This window comes from Schistocerca piceifrons, chromosome 4 (assembly GCF_021461385.2).
Source record: "Schistocerca piceifrons isolate TAMUIC-IGC-003096 chromosome 4, iqSchPice1.1, whole genome shotgun sequence".
Classification (NCBI taxonomy): domain Eukaryota; kingdom Metazoa; phylum Arthropoda; class Insecta; order Orthoptera; family Acrididae; genus Schistocerca; species Schistocerca piceifrons.
The window spans coordinates 665932820-665955682 of NC_060141.1; the positions used below are offsets into that span (position 1 = coordinate 665932820).

A 22863-nucleotide genomic window follows, 5' to 3' on the forward strand; every position below is an offset into this window, starting at 1 on the left:
CTATCTTCCAAACTTCACAGAAGCAAGAAATCTAACACATTCGATGGATCCAAACACACAGAGATTTATCAATAAAAATATTCAGTGAAGTACCAGTTCTAGTCGCAACTTCAATCAGATCACGAAGTCAGCCGCAATTGTGCTGTAAGAACAATCAAATTTAGAAGATATGTCTGGATGTGCGGACGTGACCACGTAGCTGAAGGTGTTACTCTCTTGGATGTATACAGTATTCGGGGAGGCTTGATACCCAGTCCTCTATAACAGCATAAAGTGTCAACATGGATTCACCTTAAATGCTAAGTATCGCTCATTTATTATGGAGGAGTACGAGCCTTTCCAAAGACCACTTTAGTTTGTGGTTGTTATTGGAGAAACTAGTTAGTCTTGTGACTGTTACTGACCACGTAAATTAAACAGAAAGTGGTATGCTCCCTGGAAGAATTTAAATGTGTACACACCTACTACAGAGCCGTATTTTGGCAACATTACAGTGGTTAAAATCTATGATCAATCCGACTGTCTAGAACATTTGGAAAAGGAACTGTCTGTAATATTAAAGAAAGAGATGAGTGTGTAGTTTAACAATATATAGTTATTTTTCTTATTTCACTTCTGTGAAACACGGCGCCAGGACCGTGGTACTGTTTCAGCTACACAGGAATGACGATGTGACAGGAAGAGATATATTGCAATTATTAGGCAAGAAATAGCCACAAACCTTTTCAAAGAAGCATAAACATCACATAATTATACTATATAACATGGAATTGGCTGATGTTAATGTTGTCATACTAAAGGTGGATCTGCTTGAGATATTGCAGTCCCTTTGTGTAGATGACTATTATGAACATGTGTATAATGCCAGGTTTTGATACGCCTTTTAAAAAAATGGAGATGTGACTAATATCAAATCACGACATATGTATGCAAGGAGACTATCAGGATAACAATAATTTGATTGCAAACAACGGTAAGACGGCTAGGGTGGACTGTTTGACGTGGGTGAGCTGCTATTGTGGAGTAAAAATATCCTGGGGGTTTCAAAATGAATATATGTATTTTAAGCCTTTGTAGTGCTTATTACATTCAGCTTACAATATTAATAATGAAAAAACAACCAAACAGTTTTTCTTACAATGTGGCACACATCGAGACGACAGGGCAGATCTTCTCAAACCCTAATCAGTGCATCAGGAGTAATTGTTGCAACAGCTACATACATACTGTTTCGTAAGTCACATAGGTAGGTGGTAGCGGAGACACATACAACTGATACTTTTTAAACCCCCAGCGGTAAAAATCGTATAGCATAAGACAGAGTGAAGTTGGTGGCCACGGGAAAGAAGCTCTGCCATCCAGCACATTGCATTGAATCCAGCGTTCGTGTACTGAGTTATGCCAGAGAGGCGGCGCACCATATAGTTGCCAAACACAGTCTTGTGGTTCAGCTTCTTCCAGTTCAAAAAAGAGCCATAGATGTAATGCATCAAGATTACAAAGAACCGTTACAATTGTCTCACCGAAAAAAGGCCTACAATCTTTCTTCCGATATGCGGCACAAAGAATTTCAGTTCAGGGGAGTCTCGTGGCACCTGTATCATCTCGTATGCATTTGGTGACCCACAGCTGCAACCATTATGTGTGTACACGGTTAATGTTAGGTAAAATATCGATTCATCACGGAAAATGACACCATCCAGAAAATCTTCATCGTCATTCAGCAACATTTCTTTACCAAAGTTGATACGTTAACCGTAATCTGTACCTGTTGGAGCTTGTAACAATTGCGAACGAAGAGTCTCCACACGGACGTTACTCTAGGTCGCCCCATACTCTTCTGTTTCCTAAGACAGCAGCTACTTTCAAATCAATGATACCATTTGCGAATGTTATTATCATTTGGAGGATTACATACAAAGGAACTTAATACGGAATGCACGTTGCACTGTAATAACAGAATCAGACCTTGAAAACTATGAAATTCAAAACGTTTTCTATTCACAAGTCGCCATATTTCCTAATAGCACATTCTAATGGAAGACACAGGAAGCAGTGTATCAGAACATGTTTAAAAACAAAGATGATTGAGTTGTTCTTTAATTTGATGTGTACTGTATGTTGCATAAATACTGCAAAGCCTAAAAACCACAATATTCATTTTGAAATAGTGGCATGATAAATTTATATATCAAATCACGAGTCTAACAACAAAGATATCAGTAATCACCTTACTGATTTCATCAAGTGCCGTGGTATGCGTATATGACAAACTCTTATATCTTCCTTGGCTACAGAACTTGAAACATATATGAAACCAAATTTTATACCTACAGAACGGACAGCGTTTCCAGTCAAGTAGAGGGCTGTCTATGTGTGTTTATCACAAACAGTACTGGTGCTATGCATGCTAGTCACTTCCATGAGTAGTAAATATCGGATAGCTTGCATTTATAGTGTTCCGAAATTTGTGTGCTGTGTCAACAAAAATGCCTGAAAGTTGACTAGAGTGGATATAAACGTTACAGACTATCATTGCAGATAGACCACGATAAATTACGTTCTGTCTGCCTTTTGTTCATTTGTTTGCCTGTGAACTACGTGGAGATTGTTAATACAGGCTCCAACAAGGACGATATAAGTATTATACATAAATCTTATATTAAATCTGGAGAAAGCTTACTATTCTCAATCTTGGACATTATTCTTTACAAAACAGTCAAACATAGATATTGGTGATTTAGTATTGATTAACACGAATGGTGTTAACACACAATTCTTAAGAATAAGACGAAATGAATGTAACATACTTAAAACATAACCTATTAAAGACATTACACCCAAAAGTCGAGTTAATGTGTTACACATACGAAAAGAAAACTGGAGCAGACAAATATGAAAACTGGCGTATATCGAAATTCAAGAAGCTGTGGAAAATGTACAGACAAAGCTCACGTATTTCTTTGAACAAAGGGTATGAATACCCGTGGATATGAGTAGAGTGTGCCAAATATCGGCATGTACTTTAAATAGCAATGGAAACTAGTCACAAACCTGAATGCTTACAGAAATCAGTAGATCAATCGATATTTACTACTTTAGACGATACAACAATTATTTTTATAAACATCTACTCCCATCTGAATCAGCAGGAAAAGGATGGTTTCATCATATCCAAACGAGGCTGAATGGGCGTTCTGCATCTTGCAACAGAGTAACCCTTTGCAGAAACTGATATAAAACTACATTAAATGGGCATTTGTTTGCGAAAGTAGTAAACAACTGCAAACAGCATTTCGCCTACATGAGATAAACAATGTGTGGTGTGAGAGAAAATTAAGAGAAGTGCAATAGCAGGTGCAATAACAAGGCTTATTTGATCATAGATCCGCGGAATCGTTAATCTGTTATCCTTTACATTCTCGCCGTTAATGAACTGTTTTCTGCGAGAAATGCACCAGTTACATCACTCTGACTTTAAAGTACAGTTTGCACATTGACGTCAGTACCTCTATTTCCCTAATTGCCACATCAGTATTTGGCAGTGTGAACCCATCCTCACAGATCGGAGGGTACTTGCTACCCCGAAACTCCACACAGCACGTTGGCAGCCGTAACTTCCAGATAACTGCACAACCAAACACACGTAAGGATTTTAAGGAGACAGCGTAAATGGTGTGTCAAACTGGGACGCTGGTGCACTTTTTAATTGCATGTATATGGGGAAAGTGATTTTTCATCGACTGGATGGCTTCTATTTTACACATCAGACCTCATTTTGTGCTTAGCGGACATCGATAGATTATTGACGTGTTGGACTTTGCAATGCTGGAGTACTGGCTGTTGTTCATGTTTTAACGCACATGTTAATACATTTCGAGTAAGTGAATATCGAAATACTCTTACTTGGGACGCTCCATCGTATGTATATCCGGTCGCCGTGGTAGCGTAATTTAAACGAAGGAAAAGCATTATAACGTCGAAGTAACCTGAATTTTCTGTTATCTGCATGTAATTTCACGTATTTCGAGATTAAAAGTCCCTTCCGTTGTTAGTGCAGCATCTGACATATGGCGAATTATATTCTGTTAAATATTTTCTCTCTTGCTACCACTGCCAAAATCTTAAAAGTCTCCGTTTTACAATAACCTAATGTCTTTTTTGGATTGTATCGTTCCTATGTACATGAAAGTGAATTGTAGGAACGTCGGTTTCTGAGTCAGCTGTAAGTCGGTTAGGTGTCCATATACGTCCCATTAAAAATAAAAAGTAAAGCAAGAAAAAGCTAAGGATTATGTGACAGCCAGAGGAGTACTGGGAAGCAATTTGATGAGGTAAAAAAAAAATTATTTTACTGGGGAACGAAAACTGTATGCAGCTGTGCATTAAAAAAGAGTTGGGAGCAGTATTTATATTATGTAATCCTGTACATGAAGTGCTAAAGACGTCACTGTGGTTAAATCATGTGCATTATTGTGCAACTGTATGTTTGTATATACATTTTAGTCAACTGCTATATAGTACGCTCCACTAAGGTAAAGTCGTAGAACTCCTCTGCAGGTCAGTATTATGTTTTTTATGTTCTCTGCATTTTTTTCTGTTTTTAACCTACTGCACATTAAGAGGTTTGAGAACAGATGAATTACACACGACAGTGACTGAATAGACCTGGATGACTAGCTATGTGCAGTGCCTATTACAGCGACATGTGCATAGCCATCCTTACTCGTCTAAATATAGTACTTCCAAAATATGAGTGTTTACTATACAGGACTCGTTACAGGAAAAAATATGTCAGAGGGCTGGAGTGTTAACACACCACTCTTACAAGGGAGAGGCCACATTTCTAATCGCTACAATAGTGGTAGTAATGTACGTTGCTGTCAAATTGTTTTGATCAGCTCGTGTATGCATAATGTACGTTGAACTTTAATAAGACAGAGGCCATTACTGTTTTTTAATTAGATACGGATTATTAAGTGTTATATATATTAGTGTTTATTTCAACGCTACTGGTCTCTTCCTCTTCAGGAACCTGCCTGAGTTCTAAAGCAAAGGTCTCTCTGTCTGCACTACCGCGTGCTTATGGACGTACCGTTGGTAGCACTTGGCCAGTCCCTCCTGCGATCACTGCACTAGTAAAATCATCCTCAGAGACAGTGCCTACGTCTCTCAGATGAGAATCGGCTGTGGGAGTGAAAGTGCGGTGCAGGGGTGCTGGTGGTGGTGGACAGTGACATTTGTAGCGCAGAGACAGGGTGGACCCAGGCTGAAGGCAGTGATAAGCCTGGTTTTGATCAGACCCTGCGGAAGACATCCTGCATTTTACATGTTTTAAAATAAACACGTAATCGTGACCACGAAAATCCAGTGATAGTTGCACAAGTGCCACTAATTGTTTACAGTGTACAATGTCTTGTGTTGATTGACACATGTGTCTATAAATGTTTCTATATGAACTTTCCGATGCTTGTACTATTTCACAGTAATGTCCTAGTGTGGCACTTCTCTAAGGTTTTTTTTTTTTTATCTCGCTAAGTATGCAAGAACGACTTCCTTACAGTGAAATATAGACTTAGCAAGTGCGTATTTCTTGTACTGAGGTAATTTTCAAACATTTAACTATTGACATAAAATTTTATTTCTTTTGATAATGAACTGCACTAATTTTTATACATTGGAGGTATTGGACGTCTTGTACTTATTTTAATCTATGTGTGTCTTCTTGAGATGAGATTAAAGTTGGGTACTTGGAACAATAGGAGAAATACAACAAGGTTGCAGCAAAGTTGCAACAAATTCCTACAAAACTGTAAGTAGCAATGAAAGGCGGTCATTCACTGGAATGATAGCACAAAATGCCATCGTGCACAATACTCTGCTGCAGACTGCAGAAAACAAAGTTGCAAATACTACTTGAAAGTCACACATAATCTACATATGATCTGGAGTGATTTTTGGGTTATAACTTACATTAAACCTGCCTGATCTGACATTTATACATCATTCAATTGACCTAGAGGAGTAGAGGCAGAGGAGGGACAGGCATTTCGAGTCACACATAATTGTAATTTACATAAATCTGAAAGCATGTCATAAATTGGACTTGCATAAATATAAGAGCGCAAGTGCTCTACTTGGAGAGAGTTGGCACCCATTTTGGGTCATAAATTTGGTAATTAAGATCAGGCTAAAAGCATTTGACCATAACTGAATTTACATGTCCCTTACTAAGATCACAAATGAGCAGTATTTTACATTAAAGTCTTCATTACGCCAGATTGTTTACGTGACGTCGATTGACCAAATGTCGGATTTCTTATCATCAGGAGGGAAATAGGCCATTTCACTTGTATGCCTACAGTTCCAGTAAGTTCTATTTGATAATAACGCACACTTTCGAGGTTCTTTTTTGCTTGTTCCCCCTTGGCGTTTTGTTCGTTTAATTTTTTTGTAGGACTGGACACTAAACTGGTCATTAAACTGATAAGTATAAAAAGTCTATTAGTAGCACCCAATCTTATAGAAATCTGTGAGCATGTTTCTTGCTGAACCATGTTGACAGATTTCTAAAAGATTGGGTGCCACTAATAGACTCAACTCGTCTATTCAGCTGTTCTTAGTCGTAGATATTAATGCCTATTCATTGAAAATACATTATCCGCTCCCATTCTTGTCTTATTCAACCAATAATAATTATTTATCTTCAGATGTCCTGCATATTTCTATACTGGATTAAAGAAGCTGTCTTGACTAAAGGACGAAAGCATCCCATGTACGATAAATTTTTAAAATGGCACCGCAATACTGTTCCCTGTTCCTCTCTGAATTTTTCGGATAATACTTGTTATTTCGTAAATCAGATTTCCTAACGTCTTTATTATCCCACAAAGCTTTGTCAGTCACCCAGTGAACTTCCTGGAACTGAGTATTTGTCATTTTCTTCCGTGCTACTAATTTCAAGAAGTCACATTAGTCTACGACTTGATATTATTTCCATCCCATTTTTATCTTGACTTATTATTTTCCTGCATAAATACCCTTAAAATTTTTGTATTTATACCCATATGATTCGTCCAATACAGTACAAAATTGTTTTGTCCGAGACAACCCAAAAGCACCACTGTGGTATTTTAACTATCCCTAGGTATCCCATTGTTATTACGTGGGCTAAGCTTTGTCTCATCCTACAAAAAATTATAGGGAATAATATCAATTCCATCTAAAGATAAAATAAAAATATACTATTTCTTCCTAGAAAACGAAACACAACACTACAGCCTCACTTTCGTGCGGCGAAAAACCCACTAGAAATATAGAAATAGACAAGTGATTGCTCTCGTCAAACACACAGTTATTTTATTGAAAACCGCATGCGTATTCTTGTTCCTTTGTAGTTCAAACTGTCGTGGGTTGATATGTTCTGTCACCAGCGTCAGACTTTCGACAGAAATCATCTCCGATAAAACCCGTTGTCGGAAAGGCCTACTACCCAACCTTCCCCCCCCCCCCCCCCTCCCCCCTTATTTCTTACAACGCAGCATCAGATGAGCTATCAATTCCGCATTGTAGTATTAGGGTTTATGGACCTGCCGTATGATGGATTGCAGACTTTTCCGAAATATAACTATTGCTAATGCAAGTCCTCGGGCTTTTTGACTGTTGTCATTGAAGCTAAAATTTTCGGGTTGTTAGGCCTCATTACGTTCAATTTCTTCTACACGAACGATTCCTCTCCTGTTCCTCGCTACTCCCCCCTCCCCACTATTCTAGGATTTTCTTCAAGATACTCTGGTCCTCAAGAGTATTATTGTACTATATTGTAGTGTTGTTTATGTCCCTTCTGTATTTTTCACATTATTCTCCAAAATATACTGTTGATAATGCAAGTCTGAAGCCTTTGTGACCATTGTCATTGTTGGCAAAATCTTTGAGGTTGTTAGTCTTCATCCGCTTCAATTTCTTCTGCACGATTGACGATTCGATGTCCTCCCCCTGATGGGATTTTCTTCATGGTATTCTGGTGCACAGAATCGGCTCACCATGAATCCAAAGAGCTCCTGAAGAATATATCTGGCCGGTCCTTGTGACCGAGCGGTTCTAGGCGCTTCAGTCTTGAACCACGCTACCGCTACGGTCGCAGGTTCGAATCCTGTCTTGGGTATGGATGTGTGTGATGTCCTTAGGTTAGTTAGGTTTAAGTAGTTTTAAGTCCCAGGGGAGTGATGACCTCAGATGTTAAGTCCCATAGTGCTCAGAGCCATTTGAACCATTTGAAGATGTCAGTTGTGTGGTCGAAATGTCGATCTCTCAGAAGAAATATGACGTGGCTTTAGAAACTAGAACAATCTCTAATCTGTTGCTTGTATGAACTGCATTCACTGTCAGCTACATACGGCTCACTTTATTAAGCACAGTGGCGTTTATGCTGAGACAGGCGACACTACAGCGCTTTTGGTCACACTGTTTTAGGCCCGCCCGACCAGCTGGAGATGTCGCCGCTGTTGGGGGTGCTGCTCGGCTTGGTGCTGGTGCTGGTGGTGGTGACGGCCGTGGTGGTGGGCACGCTGAGAGCGCGCTTCAAGCGGCACCCTCGCAGGGGCGCGGTCGACGGCGGCGCCGGGGGCGGCGGGGGCGGCGACGGCCGCAGGCGGCGCATTCTGCGGCCCGGCGACCTCGCCTTCAAAGAGAAGGCCGCTGCGCTGTTCGCGCCCGCGCGCCACGACCGGCACGACAAGGACGAGATCAACCCGGACGTCATACCCTCCAACTCCGGTACGGGCGCCAGCCGCTCTAATGCGCACCGTGTATTCAGCTGTAGCTCTTACAGTATAATTTGGTCAATGCACGGAGCCGCATTCTCTTCCTGACTTCTGGGCTAGTCCGTCACTTTGATCGGCAGTGCGGCCATCTCAATTAACTCCATTCGGAGTTGTTGCAATGAAATTGCATTTCGGCAATCTACTCGGAGAATGAACGTGTTTATTTATTGAAATCTGGCCGCTACTGACTCGACGTCTTGGAATAATTACTTGTGGACACGCCACCTTTTAGCTTAAAAATTCTAAGAGGCAAATGTTCATGCGTGAGGTCCGTTCGCAACGGAAACCCCACCTACAACATTTTCCTTTCCTCAGTTTTGCCATCTTCACAGTTAAAGAGACTGGATTTCAGTAATCTACTCAGACAATGAACGTGTTTATTACAAAATATATGTCTGAAGGCTTTTGTGACCTTTGTCATATCAGCGCACACTCCACTGCAGAATGAAAATCTCATTCTGGAAACATCTTATAGGCTATGGCTAAGCCATGTTTCCGCAATATCCTTCCTTCCATGAGTGCTAGTTCTGCAACGTTCGCGGGAGAACTGCTTTAAAATTTGGAAGGTGGGAGACGAGATACTGGCAGAAGTAAAGCTGTGTAGAAGGGCATCAGTCGTGTATGTATAGCTCAGATGGTAGACTACTTGCCCGTGAAAGATAAAGGTCCAGGTCCCGAGTTAGAGTCTCGGTCCGGTACACACGTTGAATCTGCAGAGTGTAAATCTCATTCTTCGGCCGGCCGCGGTGGCCGAGCGGTTCTAGGCGCAACAGTCTGGAACCGCGGGACCGCTACGGTCGCAGTTTAGAATCCTGCCTCGGGCATGGATGTGTGTGATGTCCTTAGTTTAGTTAGGTTTAAGTGGTTCTAAGTTCTGAGGGACTGATGACCTCAGAATTTAAGTCCCATAGTGCTCAGAGCCATTTCAATCATAGAAACCATCATTTTTTAAACGTGTTTATTTATCGAAATCTTGCCGGTACTGGCTCGAAGACTTACAATAATTACTTGCAGACACACTGCCTTTTAGCTTAAAAATTCTAAGAGATAAATGTTGTTGTGTAAAGTCAGTTTGCAACGGAAACCCCACCAAGTTATTATGAGTGCACCGTAACAGCTATAACTGTAACAAATCACAGGTATTCTGTGCATAGTAGACGAAAGTGTCAGAATTTGACGCACCTAAGGGATTATGACTATAATCTTTATTCTGTAATACACAGGGGCTCAAATATTCGTGTAGCGTTAGCCACATATGTTTATTGAACCATATCTTAAAATTCACCAGCCGTCCAAAAACTCACTCTGTTTTATATGTGTCCGTCCTCCACATCTGAACAGAGGAACCCATTCTTATAAAAATGAAACACAATGGTGTTCTGATTTTCATCAAATATGCATTAACGTGTTTCATTTAGCTAACTACTTTCATTAGTGTGAAACTGAAATGGGCTAAAATGACGCACTCGGCCTCCGTGTGTCAAATTACCCCGACAAGCATGGCTTATATGAAACTATAGTTCCTCTCTCGGACTTTGGTTATGGCAAATAATACTTTCATAATCCTGTGTTTTAATGTGCAGAGATAGTCATAACAACAAAAACTTGTATTTTAACATCACTGAAAATGGTATACCTCACATCATCAAGAGATAAAATATTAGAAGAAACAAGGACAAAATACCCTCTTGCTTCTTGCACCGACAACTGGCAAGTAACGGTTCCTGCGATCAACGTGCTTGTTTTATTACTTAACACCAGATAACAGCACATATCAGATATGACACACTCTCATAGTTAAAGATACACTGACGTGCGTCATTTTACCCGCTGCGCGAAGTTCCCCCACCTTCCCCTAATAGGGAATGTACGAGACACCACGTACAGAGTGAGCAAAATAAACTGAAATATTTCGTGTACGTTACAACAGGGAACCCATCTTACTTTATCTACAACCAGGATGGGTGAAGTAAGTTTGATGCACTTTCTTATAAGGTACGAATTATCTGTAGGTCGATTAGCATTTTGCACAAACTGTTAAAAGTGGAAACCACGATATAAGATAACACCAAGAAATCTGATAGGTACATGGAAACGTATGAGGGCAGAACCTAAATCTAATTTTAAAATGGTTGTGAATCACGACATGCGGCCATACTTACAAGGGAAACTCCACATGGCAGCCCGCTCAGATAAGGTGGTAAGATGGGCCAGTGAACGCCATGACAACTGAAGTATGACAACTGTCACGACTACAGAAGTACAAGCAAGTCAATGACCGAACCGAGAGTTCATAATTTTGTGAAAAAAAGGGCACTAGGGAGGTTTCAACCTAGCAGACCGCATTGACTTCGAATATGGAGTGGCCATTGAATGTCATCAGAGTACCGAATCGGTTAGGAACATTTCAATCCTTCTAAAGGTTCCCAAATCGATTGTTGATGACGTGAATGTAAAGTGCAAATGTGAAGGAACAACCACAGCTAAATCAAGACCAGGAAGATCTCTTGTGCTTATGTACAGTTACCGAGTAATTGTATAAAATCGCATTAAATCTGCAGAATAATTCACTTGTGGATACTAAAGTGCTCACACCATTCAACCTTGCACAATGTCTGTGCATAGTTAGGAGAAATGGATGAACTACAGTGGTCGTGCTGCTACTCAAAAGTCACGGTTTCTGTAGTCAGAGCTGAATGGATCGGATCTCATGGGCGGTCAAAGGCGATGTTATCAGCGTGGAGTCAGTTCCATGCGACACTTGAGGAGGTGTGAAGAGCGACGAGCGACTCCACTGTGCAGTGGATAACTGGAAAATACTGATTTGGAGCGATGAATCAAGTTATTGCCTGTGGAAACCTGGTGTTTGGGCTAGGAGAACGCCTGGGGAACGTTACCTGTCAACATTTATGGTGCCAACAATGAAGTACGGAGGAGGTGGTGTTGCGGTATGGGGCCCTTTTTTATGATAGGGGAGTGGTATGCTTATTGCTTAAGTAAATGCTAAATTCGGGGGCTGCCATTCTCCCACAGAAAGATACCTCATCGAGAGTGTCACGTGCAGAGTCCAAGTTGTCATAAAGGTGAAGTATGGACGCACCCCATATTAATGTCCACAAAATATGTCCTGGTACCTCTTATCCGAAAGTGTATTTTAGGTAATAGTTATCATAGATATCATCTTGCTCCTTGTGAACTGTTTCCAGAGAACTTTTATTTATCCTAAAAGTTTCGATTTTTTGCAATACATCGAGTGACCTTCCTACAACTATTTATTTAGTACCTGTAATTAATAAAGAAATAAACAATGAAATCGGCCAGGATAGGGGCACTTCTTCCACCAGTGGTAAGTATTTTCATCTGAAAACTAAATAATTGCTCATGACTAAAGAACTTGAAATACAATTATTCACCATATAGAATTACTTACTTAATTGAAACTTAGTCCTGTGGAGTCATGTATATTGCTTACAAAGTTATGTTGAGAACAGATCAACTGTTTCTGCAGTATTGTTGTAAACTGAAGCATTAACTGTTTGGTTGGTTCGCCACTTATTCTCTGTATATCTATTAAAATAGCAGTCGAAAGCCGTTTTTTTACTGGGTCACAAAAAAGTTGGTGTGGCATGATTTCTTTTGGGGGACGCCAAGGGATAGTTTCAGATGTCTGCCGAAGAGGACCTTCTTCCTATGCTTGCAATAGTACACTTCCGTCTTGAAGTGTGAGACTTGCATGTTGACGTCTACCTACTGAGTATAGGTGACTGTGATAGTTGTAGGGGCTGTATAGTGTAGTGTCAAGTTTTCCTTGTATTATAATGACAGAAGGGCCGGTATATATCTTGCTTCTCTTGAATAACACCAGTGACGCCATTGGTCTTAATATTGGCATCCAGTGGACTTATTATCACCACCAACACCACCACTATCATCATCGGTTTGCACAGTTTCCAAATGCAGGTTGGGTCTTCTCAGTCTCCATCTCGACAAAGAACTATAGTTCTTTTGCATGCAGACCTTCAGTGCTTTTATCCTCCTGTCCCTTGGTTTCCCACTTAGTCTTTCTCTATTCTCTTTCATCTCTTGTTTCTTTCTGTCGTAGCGGCTCCTTATCAGTTAGAGGGCCCGCACAAGAGACAACAAAGGTGGGCTGCCGACCTCCCTTTAAGAGCTCATATAAAAACAGAGCCAGTCAATGTAAACATCAACAGACCTTCCGCATAAAAACGGCACTACTTCATGAAATGCCATGTGACAGAGACTCACCATTGGAACAACTGGACTAAGTCTAGAACTCCACAGACTTGATGTTATATGCATGCCAGCGGCGTCAGACGGCAGTGTGTACCTACAGCTAGGACAGTTCCAGCCAATACCTACGCTGGCTCACGCACATTACACACTCGCCTTCTGTAGAAATCTGAAATCTGTACCTTGTTGGGTAACACCACTTTAGAATTGTGTAAGGTAGTATTTTGGTTGTTGTTATTTCTTTTTATTGTCTCGTCACTTTTCAGTGAATTTTGCCACTACAAGACTTACTGTGTTTCTTCCTGTTCTTGAGGTTGTAAATTAGTGCTCACCAAGAAGGCATTTTAGTTAAATAGAGTGTTTTCAAACTTGATCGTTAATTCTTTCCTGCTGACCGCAGGACACAACACTTTCTGGGTATCCCCCTCTCCAACTTCGCTTAACTTGTCTATACCACCTAAACATTGATTCCTCTATCAGATTCCGTAATTGTTCCTTCTTCACTAACTTTCTGACCCTCTCATTCCTTAACCTCTTCATCTTTATCACGCGAATTCTGTTTCTAAAGAATTTCATCTCAGTAGCATGTATTTTGCTTCGGTCTCTTCCTTTCATTACCTAGTTCTCATAGACATACGTCAATGTTGGGACGTACTATACCCGATATATAGCCCTTTTACTGTTTTGAGTGACATCTTTGCTCTACAATCAGCTTCTAAGAATTCTGCCTGAATGCGTCTGATTGTCTCTCATGCTCATTTGTTTCTTTGTCGTTTCTGCAGTCCTCGTGTATGAAGCTCCCTTTGCCCAGTCGATTTCCACCAATTGTTATTCTACTTGTGCCTCTCTTGTCTTCATGCTTTTGATCAACATTTCACTCCATATCCTTGTACCATACGTTCAATGTTGCAACAATTTCTCCACCTTGTTTCCTCGAATGATCAGATCGTTGCCAGGCACCATTGTTATCACCTTTCCTTCACCAACTACTGGCCATGCTGGTCATTATATCATCCATCATTACAATGAAGAGATTTAGTGAAAGTGTACTTCAATGCCTAAGTCCATGCTCCTCACAGTTCAGCACAGCTCACATTCCCATTGTATACATCATTAAACCTTCATGTAGTTTGCTTTTCTACTCCTCTGTTCGTCAGGGATTTCCATACCTTGTTTTCACACACACCTTCGCATGTTTTTCCAGTGTCCATAAAGGCCATCATTAGATCCATTCCACATTTATAGTGATGTTACTGTAGCTGCTTTAGAGCGAAAATAAGATCTACTTCGGACCTTCCTATTCTGAACCCATGTAGTTGATTTCCCTTCCTTGCTTCTATTTTTGCCCGAATTCGTGTTTCTAGAACTTTCTGAAAGACATTTCCCCAGTGGCTCACAAATATTTTTCCCTGATAATGTTTGCACCCCTTTCTATTACTTTTCTTCATGATCAGGAAAAATTTTCCCATCTTCCATTCTTCTGGGACGCTTTTGTCCCATACATATTTTATCACTTGATTGGACCATTGCTCTTCTGCCTGTCCGGCTGCTCTCAGATGCCATCTTTCTTTTCGTATTTCTCAATGCTACTCCCACTTTTCTCCTTTTCTGTTTGTAGTTCTTCTTCCCACTTGGTTTCTTCCTTCACATTCAGGTCTCCATTTGGGTTTAGAGGTTATTAAAATACTGCTAACACATAATATTGAATTCCTGTTCATTACCTACGTATTGTCACTTTCATTCACCTTGCGAAAATAGTCCGTCGTGCCATATCGTCTCTCACTTCCAACAATATTAGTAGGACCTGATATGAACCTTCACTATCATTGTGTATCATTCTACTACACTCTTCCATCTACCTTTCTCTCATCTGAGACCTACATTTTTGCTTCTTTCTTTGAATACTGCCAGTGAGCATCTCGTCCACCATTAGAAATCTGACTGTATATGTCCATACAGATGTGTGTTACCGACTCACCGGTGGAGACGGGTATGAAACTGGTTCTGTATTATTATTTACTAATTGCAAATTTTATGTTACTTCGTGACTGCCATATTTAGATTGATCCTGAAGTGATTTATGTATGTAAGGCGCTTTGAGGTTAAACTACAGGCCGGTAGATAAAGTGAGTGGTTGTTACAGTGGCAGAGACGGCGCAGGACTCGTGCGCTCAGACGCCTGCAGCGGACGCCGAGACGGAGGAGGCGGGGCTGTTGCCCGCAACGCCGGGTCAACCGCCGCCCCCTGGTGGCCCCGTCGCTGACGCCGCCCTCGTTGCAGAGCAGCGGATGCAACTTACTTCCAACGGACAGCCGCCTCCCACGAGAAGGGACGTTTGGGACTGTCAGGTAAGTCCACTCATGAGATAACTCGTATTCTTTATGGTAGGTCCTATACCAATATACAGACTGCTGCCTAGTCCACAAATTACTATCAACTCTGAAAATTTTTTTTTTCTTTTTTGTCATCAGTCTTCTGATCGGTTGCATTTGGCCCTCCACGAATCCTTTCCCCTGCCAAACTTTTCCTCTCACAGCAGCACTTTCAAACTACATCTTCATTAATTTTCTCGATGTATACAAATCTCTATCTTCCTGTACAGTTTTTACCATCTACAGCTTGCTCTAGTACCAAGGAAGTCATTCCTTGATGTCTTAACATATGTGCTATCATCCATTTCCTGGTTATTTTTAGTGTTTTCATACATTCATTCCTCCTAGAATCTACGGAGAACTTTCTCATTTCCTACCTTATCAGTCCACTTAATTTTCAACATGCTTCTCTACCGACACATCTCAACAGCTTCGAATCTCTTATTTTCAGGTTTTCCCGTAGGCCATGTCTCATTACCATACAATGTTGTGCTCCAAAAGTACGTTGCCAAAGATTTATTCCTCGAATTAAGACCTATGTTTGATATCAGCATACTTCTCTTGGCCAGGAACGCCCTCTTTACTAGCGCTAGTCCGCTTTTTGTTTAGTCTTTGCTCCGTCCGTCATGGGTTGTTTTGCTGTAGTGCATGAGCTCTTAATCTGCCTGTACTATAATTCCCGCACTGGTCGCCCTTGCTGTCCTCCGAATTACGCGGATGATGTTTTTCCGAAAGTCGGATGGTATGTCACGAGACCCTTACATTCCACACGCCGACGTGAATAGCTGTCGTTTGCCACTTCCAACAATGATTTTAAAAATTCTGATGGAGTGTTCTCTATCCCTAGTACCTCTGATCTTAGGTCGCCTGGGGATCTTTTAAATTGTGATTCTAATACTGTTTCCCGTATCTCTTCCTGTCGACTCCTGTTTATTTTTCTGTCACGTCATCAGACAAGTCCACCCCCTCATAGAGGCCTTCAGTGTAGTCCTTCCACCTATACGATGTCTCCTCTGCGTTTAAAAGTGGAATTCGCATTGCACTCTTTACGTTAACGCCCATGCGTTTAACTTCATTGGAGGATGTTTTAACGAATCTCTTCCGTATTTTGAGTCGATCCCTCCGACAGTCGTCCCTTTTTGGAGTTCTTCATGTTTTTCATGTATCCATTTTGGATTCGGTTCCCTGTATTTCATTCCTAAATGACGTATATTTTCCTGAATTTCTCTGAACATTTTTGGGCTTCCTTCCTCCAACAGTTAAAACAACGCAAATAATGTACGGGACTTAGTCGAAGCCCGTGTGTTACATTATTGATTTCAACCTGTTGCCCGCGTAAAATGCGAGCATCCTCACATATATTTCTCCAGTGGAAACCTATTACAAACAAAATGCTTTTGTTTATTCATCGTTTCGTATTGAATCTCTTGCAGTATCCGTGTTTTCAGAAAAAATTGTGGGTTTCAGTCAAGCCAGTTACGCAAACAATATGTTTCAGAATTATTGAGCCGTCGTCAGTGCGTACACGTTAATCAGTTCTTAATTTATTATCCTCCCAGTTAAGAAGTTAGCAAAGAGTACTCACCAACGATCGAATGAAGTGACTGATACAGATTCGGGTTTATATAAAAAGTATTTTTCTGTATAGCAGGGGAAACTGAAGTCCAGCAATAAAACATATCAGTTCGTACTGGACTGGCATCAGAGCGGTGAATACCTGTTCTCGTGTCTGGTGAACGAAGCAGCATAAAATAAATTCAATAATTCGCGACGTGTGATTATGTTCGGTAATTAATTACAACTGCCGGCCGTGGTGGCCGAGCGGTTCTAGGCGTTTCAGTCTGGAACCGAGCGACCGCTACGGTCGGAGGTTCGAATCCTGACCCGGGCATGGATGTGTGTGATGTCCTTAGGTTTAAGTAGTTCTAAGGTCTAGGGGACTGATGACCTAAGATGTTAAGTCCCATAGTGCTCAGAGCCATTTGAACCATTTTTTTTTTTTTTTTTTTTTTTTTTTTTGTAATCGATTCCTGAGTTAACTAGAATTTGACAGCAATTCGAATCCCTGCTGCAAGGTACCGTAGCACGCCGCCACTGGAGAAGTAAAGGCCCCTTATAATGTGGATATGAGCTGGAACATTTAGTTTTGCCTGCTCTAACCGCATGCTGCGGTACTTTGGCGCGTGCAGTCGAACGTTTTCCAAGACTGCTGACATACCTGTACACTCGCAAACAAACTAAAATTTTATAATGCAACTTCAGTTTTTCGAGGCGACGATTACAACTTAATGACTAATCCTCGTAAGAATTATGGCACAGCAAACGCACTCACTGTTCTGGATTGAAGGTCGAAGGTGTCACAATATATGTCACATGAGCGATTACTATATAATTACAGATGAAGTAAAAAGTAATTCCGATTTTAATTTTTGTGTGCACCATTCCTTGTGCTAAATCTACAGAGCAAGAATCAACTTGTTTTTCCAACTTATTTGTTATGGAAACTACAATAAACCACCGACAGTAACATACTCTAAAAAAATTAGGACCCCTTATAACTACTAATTCCTGCAATCAGAGTGCCCTTCGCCTCTGTACCCGTACAGCTATTCCACGTCGACGTCTGCTGTTTTGCAGCTAGTAGATAGCGTACCGCGACGAAAGTGACGTAGCACAATCGTTGCGGCAGAGAGGATGGTGAAGGACGGTCCAAGCGGAAGGATATTTCAGGGACTGTTTGCACACACGCGCCCTTCTCCTCTATTGCTGGTTGATGGCCGCTGATGGACGTTGGCCGCACGTATGTATTTGTTGTCAGCTGTGGTATTTGGTTGTAAACACTATTACGTCGGCCAGATTCCGCATCAGATTTGGCAACCCTCATCGCTGGTCTGCTTGCTGTGCTGACGCTGCAATAGGCGTCTGTGGTGGCTGTAGTAGCCCTCCCCCCCACCCCCCAACCCCCCACCCCGCCCAGGGGCTCGGGGAAGGTACATCTGAAGTTGGTCCCAGGTTCCGCTGGTGGAACGGCATCATGGGGGTGTTGGAGTCGCCGATGGTTCAGAAATGGCTCTGAGCACTATGGGATTAACTTCTGAGGTCATCATTCCCCTAGAACTTAGAACTACTTAAACCTAACTAACCTAAGGACATCACACACATCCATGCCCGAGGCAGGATTCGGACCTACGACCGTAGAGGTTGCGCGGTTCCAGACTGTAGCGCCTAGAACCGCTTGGTTCTCTGCGAAAACTGGGGTCGGCGGTGGCGGCGCGGCGGCGTCCATGGCTGAAATGTCGGTATCTGCGATGGAAGTGGCTGTGACTGTGGCGGCTTCGACGGCGGCGGCGAAAGGACGTCCAATGAGCCCCCAGCCTCCTGGAAGATCCCAGACCAAAGGCGTGGCGCCAGAGACAATGGCAGTGCCGATCCTGGCCCACGATGGTGCCATAGCTGGTCGAAATGGTTCCGACAGAGGGAACCATCATCAAGGACAATAGTTGCCATGGTGCTGCTGAGAAGCGTGGAGACCTCGGCGGTAACGCAGCAGGGATGGTCCTTGGGAAACTCCAACGCCCAGACTGGATCTTGCAGAGAGAACCACAGCTGCACCGAGGCGGGAGCAGCTGGATGAGGGGAAGCAGAAAACGGGAGTGACCAGGGCGTCCAATGAGGGCGGCCATGCAGCTTCTCCACCTTAGAGTACCCTGTGGGACCAGAAGAACGATAAGTAGAGAGGAAGACGTCGAGGCCAGTTGCCTGGAAGTGATGCTGACACAGTTTGACCAACTGCAGTTCTAATGTGAAGAAAAAACGTTCAGCCAAGCCATCAGACGCAGGATGCAACATCACGGTATAGAGCTGCTGGATGCCCGACATAGCTCAGAAGGATGTAAACGATGCCAATGTGAACTGCAGGCTGGTGTCCATCACAATCGCCTGTGGTAGACCCTCATGGCAAATATATGAAAGAGTGCTCGAATGGTGTGAGCAGCCGTCGTCACAGGCCATGTGGCAATATATGGAAAACCACTGTCGGAATCAACCAAAACGAACAGTAGGACCCTAGGAACGCACCCGAAAAACGAGATGGATCCGGGAGCACAGGGAGGCAGTCGGAGGCAACGGAAGCAGGCGTCGTGGCAGTGTCAACTGCTGACACTGACAGCAGCTGCAGGAACCCACCATGTGGGTGATGTCAACGTCGATTCCCCGCCAGTAGATATGTTGGTAGGCGAGGCGCTTTGTCAGAATGATCTACTGTCCCTTACATATAGGAGCGCGAGGACTCGCTGATGGTGGAAGGACGATCAGCGTCCACTAAGAGCAGAAGAACCCTGTTGTGAATGGAAAGGTCATTGCAGCAAGGCCTGTTAGCGAGAACCTCAGGGTCCGACACCTGATGGCAATCAGAGGAACACCTGAGTTCAACGTGGTGCAGTCGTCAAGAGGCTGTGTGATGAGCTAGGTGTCCAGGGACAATGCGGTGACAACTGAGGAGGTTATGGCATCCAGATGAAAACAAGCAACTGTATAAGCATAGAAGTCAGAAACTGCTCCCATAGGAAGTCGAGAAAGATCAGCGTTGTCGTGGAGAGCCATGGCCTGGTAATGGATGTCGTAGATGTATCCTGCTAGGAAGAACGCCCAGTGCTGCAGGTGGTGAACTGTTCCGGTAGGAATGGTGGATGAGGCTTCAAACATGGAAACCAAGGGCTTGTGGTCCATGTAGATCGTAAACCAGCAGCCACAGTTGAAGATGTGGAACTTCGTGAATCCAAGTACAATGGCTATCGGCTCCTTCTCGATGTGGTTATAGTTGCGCTGTGTTTGTGAAAGGGCTTTCGAGGGGAAAGCAACTGGATGCCAATCACCATAAACAATTTGAGACAACACAGCCCCCAGCCCATTATCTGAAGCATCAGGGCCAAAATAAGTGTCTTGGCGTGGTCGTTTGGGACAAGGCACAGTGGAGCGAGAAGAGCAGATGTAAGATGCTCAAAAGCCCAACCACATCCTGGCGACCAGGTCTAGGGAACATTATTGTAAAGGAGGCTATGCAGAGGCTCCGACAGAGCCGCAGCATGTGGGACGAAACACCGATAACAGTTTAGTTGACCCTAGATGGATTCGAGCTGGGAGACATTTGTCAGTGTCAGGAACCAGTGAATGGCCTCGAAGTATTACAGCGTAGGGCAATTGCGAGTGGAGCTCAAGACATGACCAAGATAGGTCAACTGTCACACAAATAATTTGCATTTGGCCCTGTAGCACTATAATCCCCTGGAGCGCCGGCGATCACGAAGTGCAGGCAGTTGTACTGGAAGGGCCCAAAGGAAGTACTGAAGACAAGGACCTCTTTAGAGGGAACGTCGACTGGCAGCTGAAGGTATGCTACCCAAAGATCAATCTTGGCGAAGATCTTTCCATCCGCCAACTTGGATAGAGTATCTTAGACCTCTGGAATAAGGCAAGAGTCAATGACATCCTGGGCATTGACGGTGGCCTTAAAATCATCGTATAGCCTGAGGAACTCATTCGTTTTTTTTTTTATTTCATACTCATCATGATCCAAAATCTGCTCAATGATTGCTGATGGGCGACCAATACTGTGCATCCTAAACTAAGTTCCAGTGAACTTAAGACCAAGTTGTAGTGAATACGTTAACTGAAATGTTAGAGAAATTTCTTTGCTGTTGTGATCTTACTAAAAGTCTTCTAGTATCTTTTGTTTCCTTGAGTGTCTATAGCAACATTGCCCTTTGCTATGTCATCCATGGCTTCCATTAAAAGAAAGTTTTCTCTCTTTATTTGCAGTGCAGAAACTTTTAGACTGACCTCCATCACTTCTTCCATCCAATCTTAGGGAACATATACATATTTCAAATGACTCTTTGCGTTATCTTTGCATGTATGTACGGCGAGATTCAAGGAACTTGTGTCCTGTTGTGTGAATATGTTGATTTTGCCTCAATATATATATTCACTATGTAGATATGCCTATTTAAACATGCACTGCTATAAGGAGTGTTAAAGGAATACACATTTCGATACAGCACTCTTTTCAGAACGGTGTCCTGGGATCGATTCCCGGAGGGGTCAGGGATTTTTACCTCCCTCGAGATGACTGGGTGTTTGTGTTGTCCTCATCATTTCATCATCATTCATGAAAAGTGACGAAATTGGGCTCAGCAAAGGCTGGGAATTTGTATGGGCGATGATAATCGCGCAGTTGAGCGCCCCACAAAACCTAACATCATCATCATCATCATCATCATCATCATCTTTATCTTTTCAGAAAAATGCATAACTGAAACCTCGTCAAAGGTAACAACAATTCTACTTTTATTTCACATCTCCTTTTATTTCACATCTACTAGTTATATTCTAAATACAATCCAGGCACTCAGTTAGAGCTTCAACTTTATCATCAGAGTGCAGAACTAAGCAGGAAGTGGCTTGTCCTTCTTTTACACTGAAGAGATACTCGTTCTGGCTGGAAAAATGTGCCCTTGGATTCCTTTCTTGTGAAATGTACCACGTGCACTCTCAGCTCCTCATTTCGCGGTTTTGTTCTAAGGACTCATTGTTGATTCATTAACTCGTTATACATTATTGCTGTCTCTGTCATTTCTTTACGTATATTGCAAATGTTTCTTTTGTGACTCTCATGACTACGCTATTGTTGTCATTCAACTGTACAATTACGATTATAAATCATATTCTGAGAGAACGGCGACGCTGTTGCAGGGACCCGGTGTAGACAGCCCCACAGAGCCTGCGCTGCCGGTTGCGGCCTTTGCGCCCGAGCGTCCTTCAGCGCTGCCCAGCAGACTGCCGCCCCTGGTGGGCTCCGCCACGCTGCCGCGGCGCACCCCCGCCGCCGCCCCCGCGCCGACGCCCCCGCTGTCACCGCCGGCCCCCGCCCCTGCGCTGCCACCTCGCCAGGTGCCGGCACCGCCCTCCGTTGCGTCGGTGCTGGCGTCGCCAGTCACGCCCACCGGCTGCGGTCACCCACTCCGGGAGATCGTCACCGTGCGTACGCCGCTCATGGCCGCCGCCCACCAGGAGAGCTGCGTCTAGCGCGTGGGACTGACTGCAGACTGATACACCTCGTGTTCCAGTATCGACTTCTCACGAGAACAGCGCAACTGTAGCTGTCACAACTCGTCATACGGTATCCGGCGACAATAGTGCAAAATAGAAATGGAAGGTCCTGTTGGGGAAGGGTTGTGAACTGTGGGAACACATTTCCTACTTCTCAGTATCACCTCCGCACCAGGAACTTAGTTTACTGACGTGAAATTTGATGGCCCTCGAACGCATACCTCTCACGGTCAGGAAACGTACTCTCGCATCACTCGCCTGCAGATTTGCTTAAGTTCTGCTGTGCTTCTGAAGGTTAAAGACGTAACGT

The 22863-nt window shown here is 42.9% G+C and overlaps 1 protein-coding gene across 1 annotated transcript in view; it reads left to right on the forward strand.

The window, feature by feature from the left end:
• The window catches only part of LOC124796102 (formin-like protein 16), a 107618-nt gene extending 85089 nt beyond the window's left edge, over window positions 1-22529 (forward strand). The window contains exons 4-7 of the mRNA XM_047260189.1: window positions 8473-8527; window positions 8651-8775; window positions 15217-15422; window positions 22197-22529. Of these exons, the coding sequence (XP_047116145.1) occupies window positions 8473-8527; window positions 8651-8775; window positions 15217-15422; window positions 22197-22529 (719 nt within the window). The remainder of the gene's footprint in view (window positions 1-8472; window positions 8528-8650; window positions 8776-15216; window positions 15423-22196) is intronic.
• The last annotated feature ends 334 nt before the right edge of the window (window positions 22530-22863 follow it).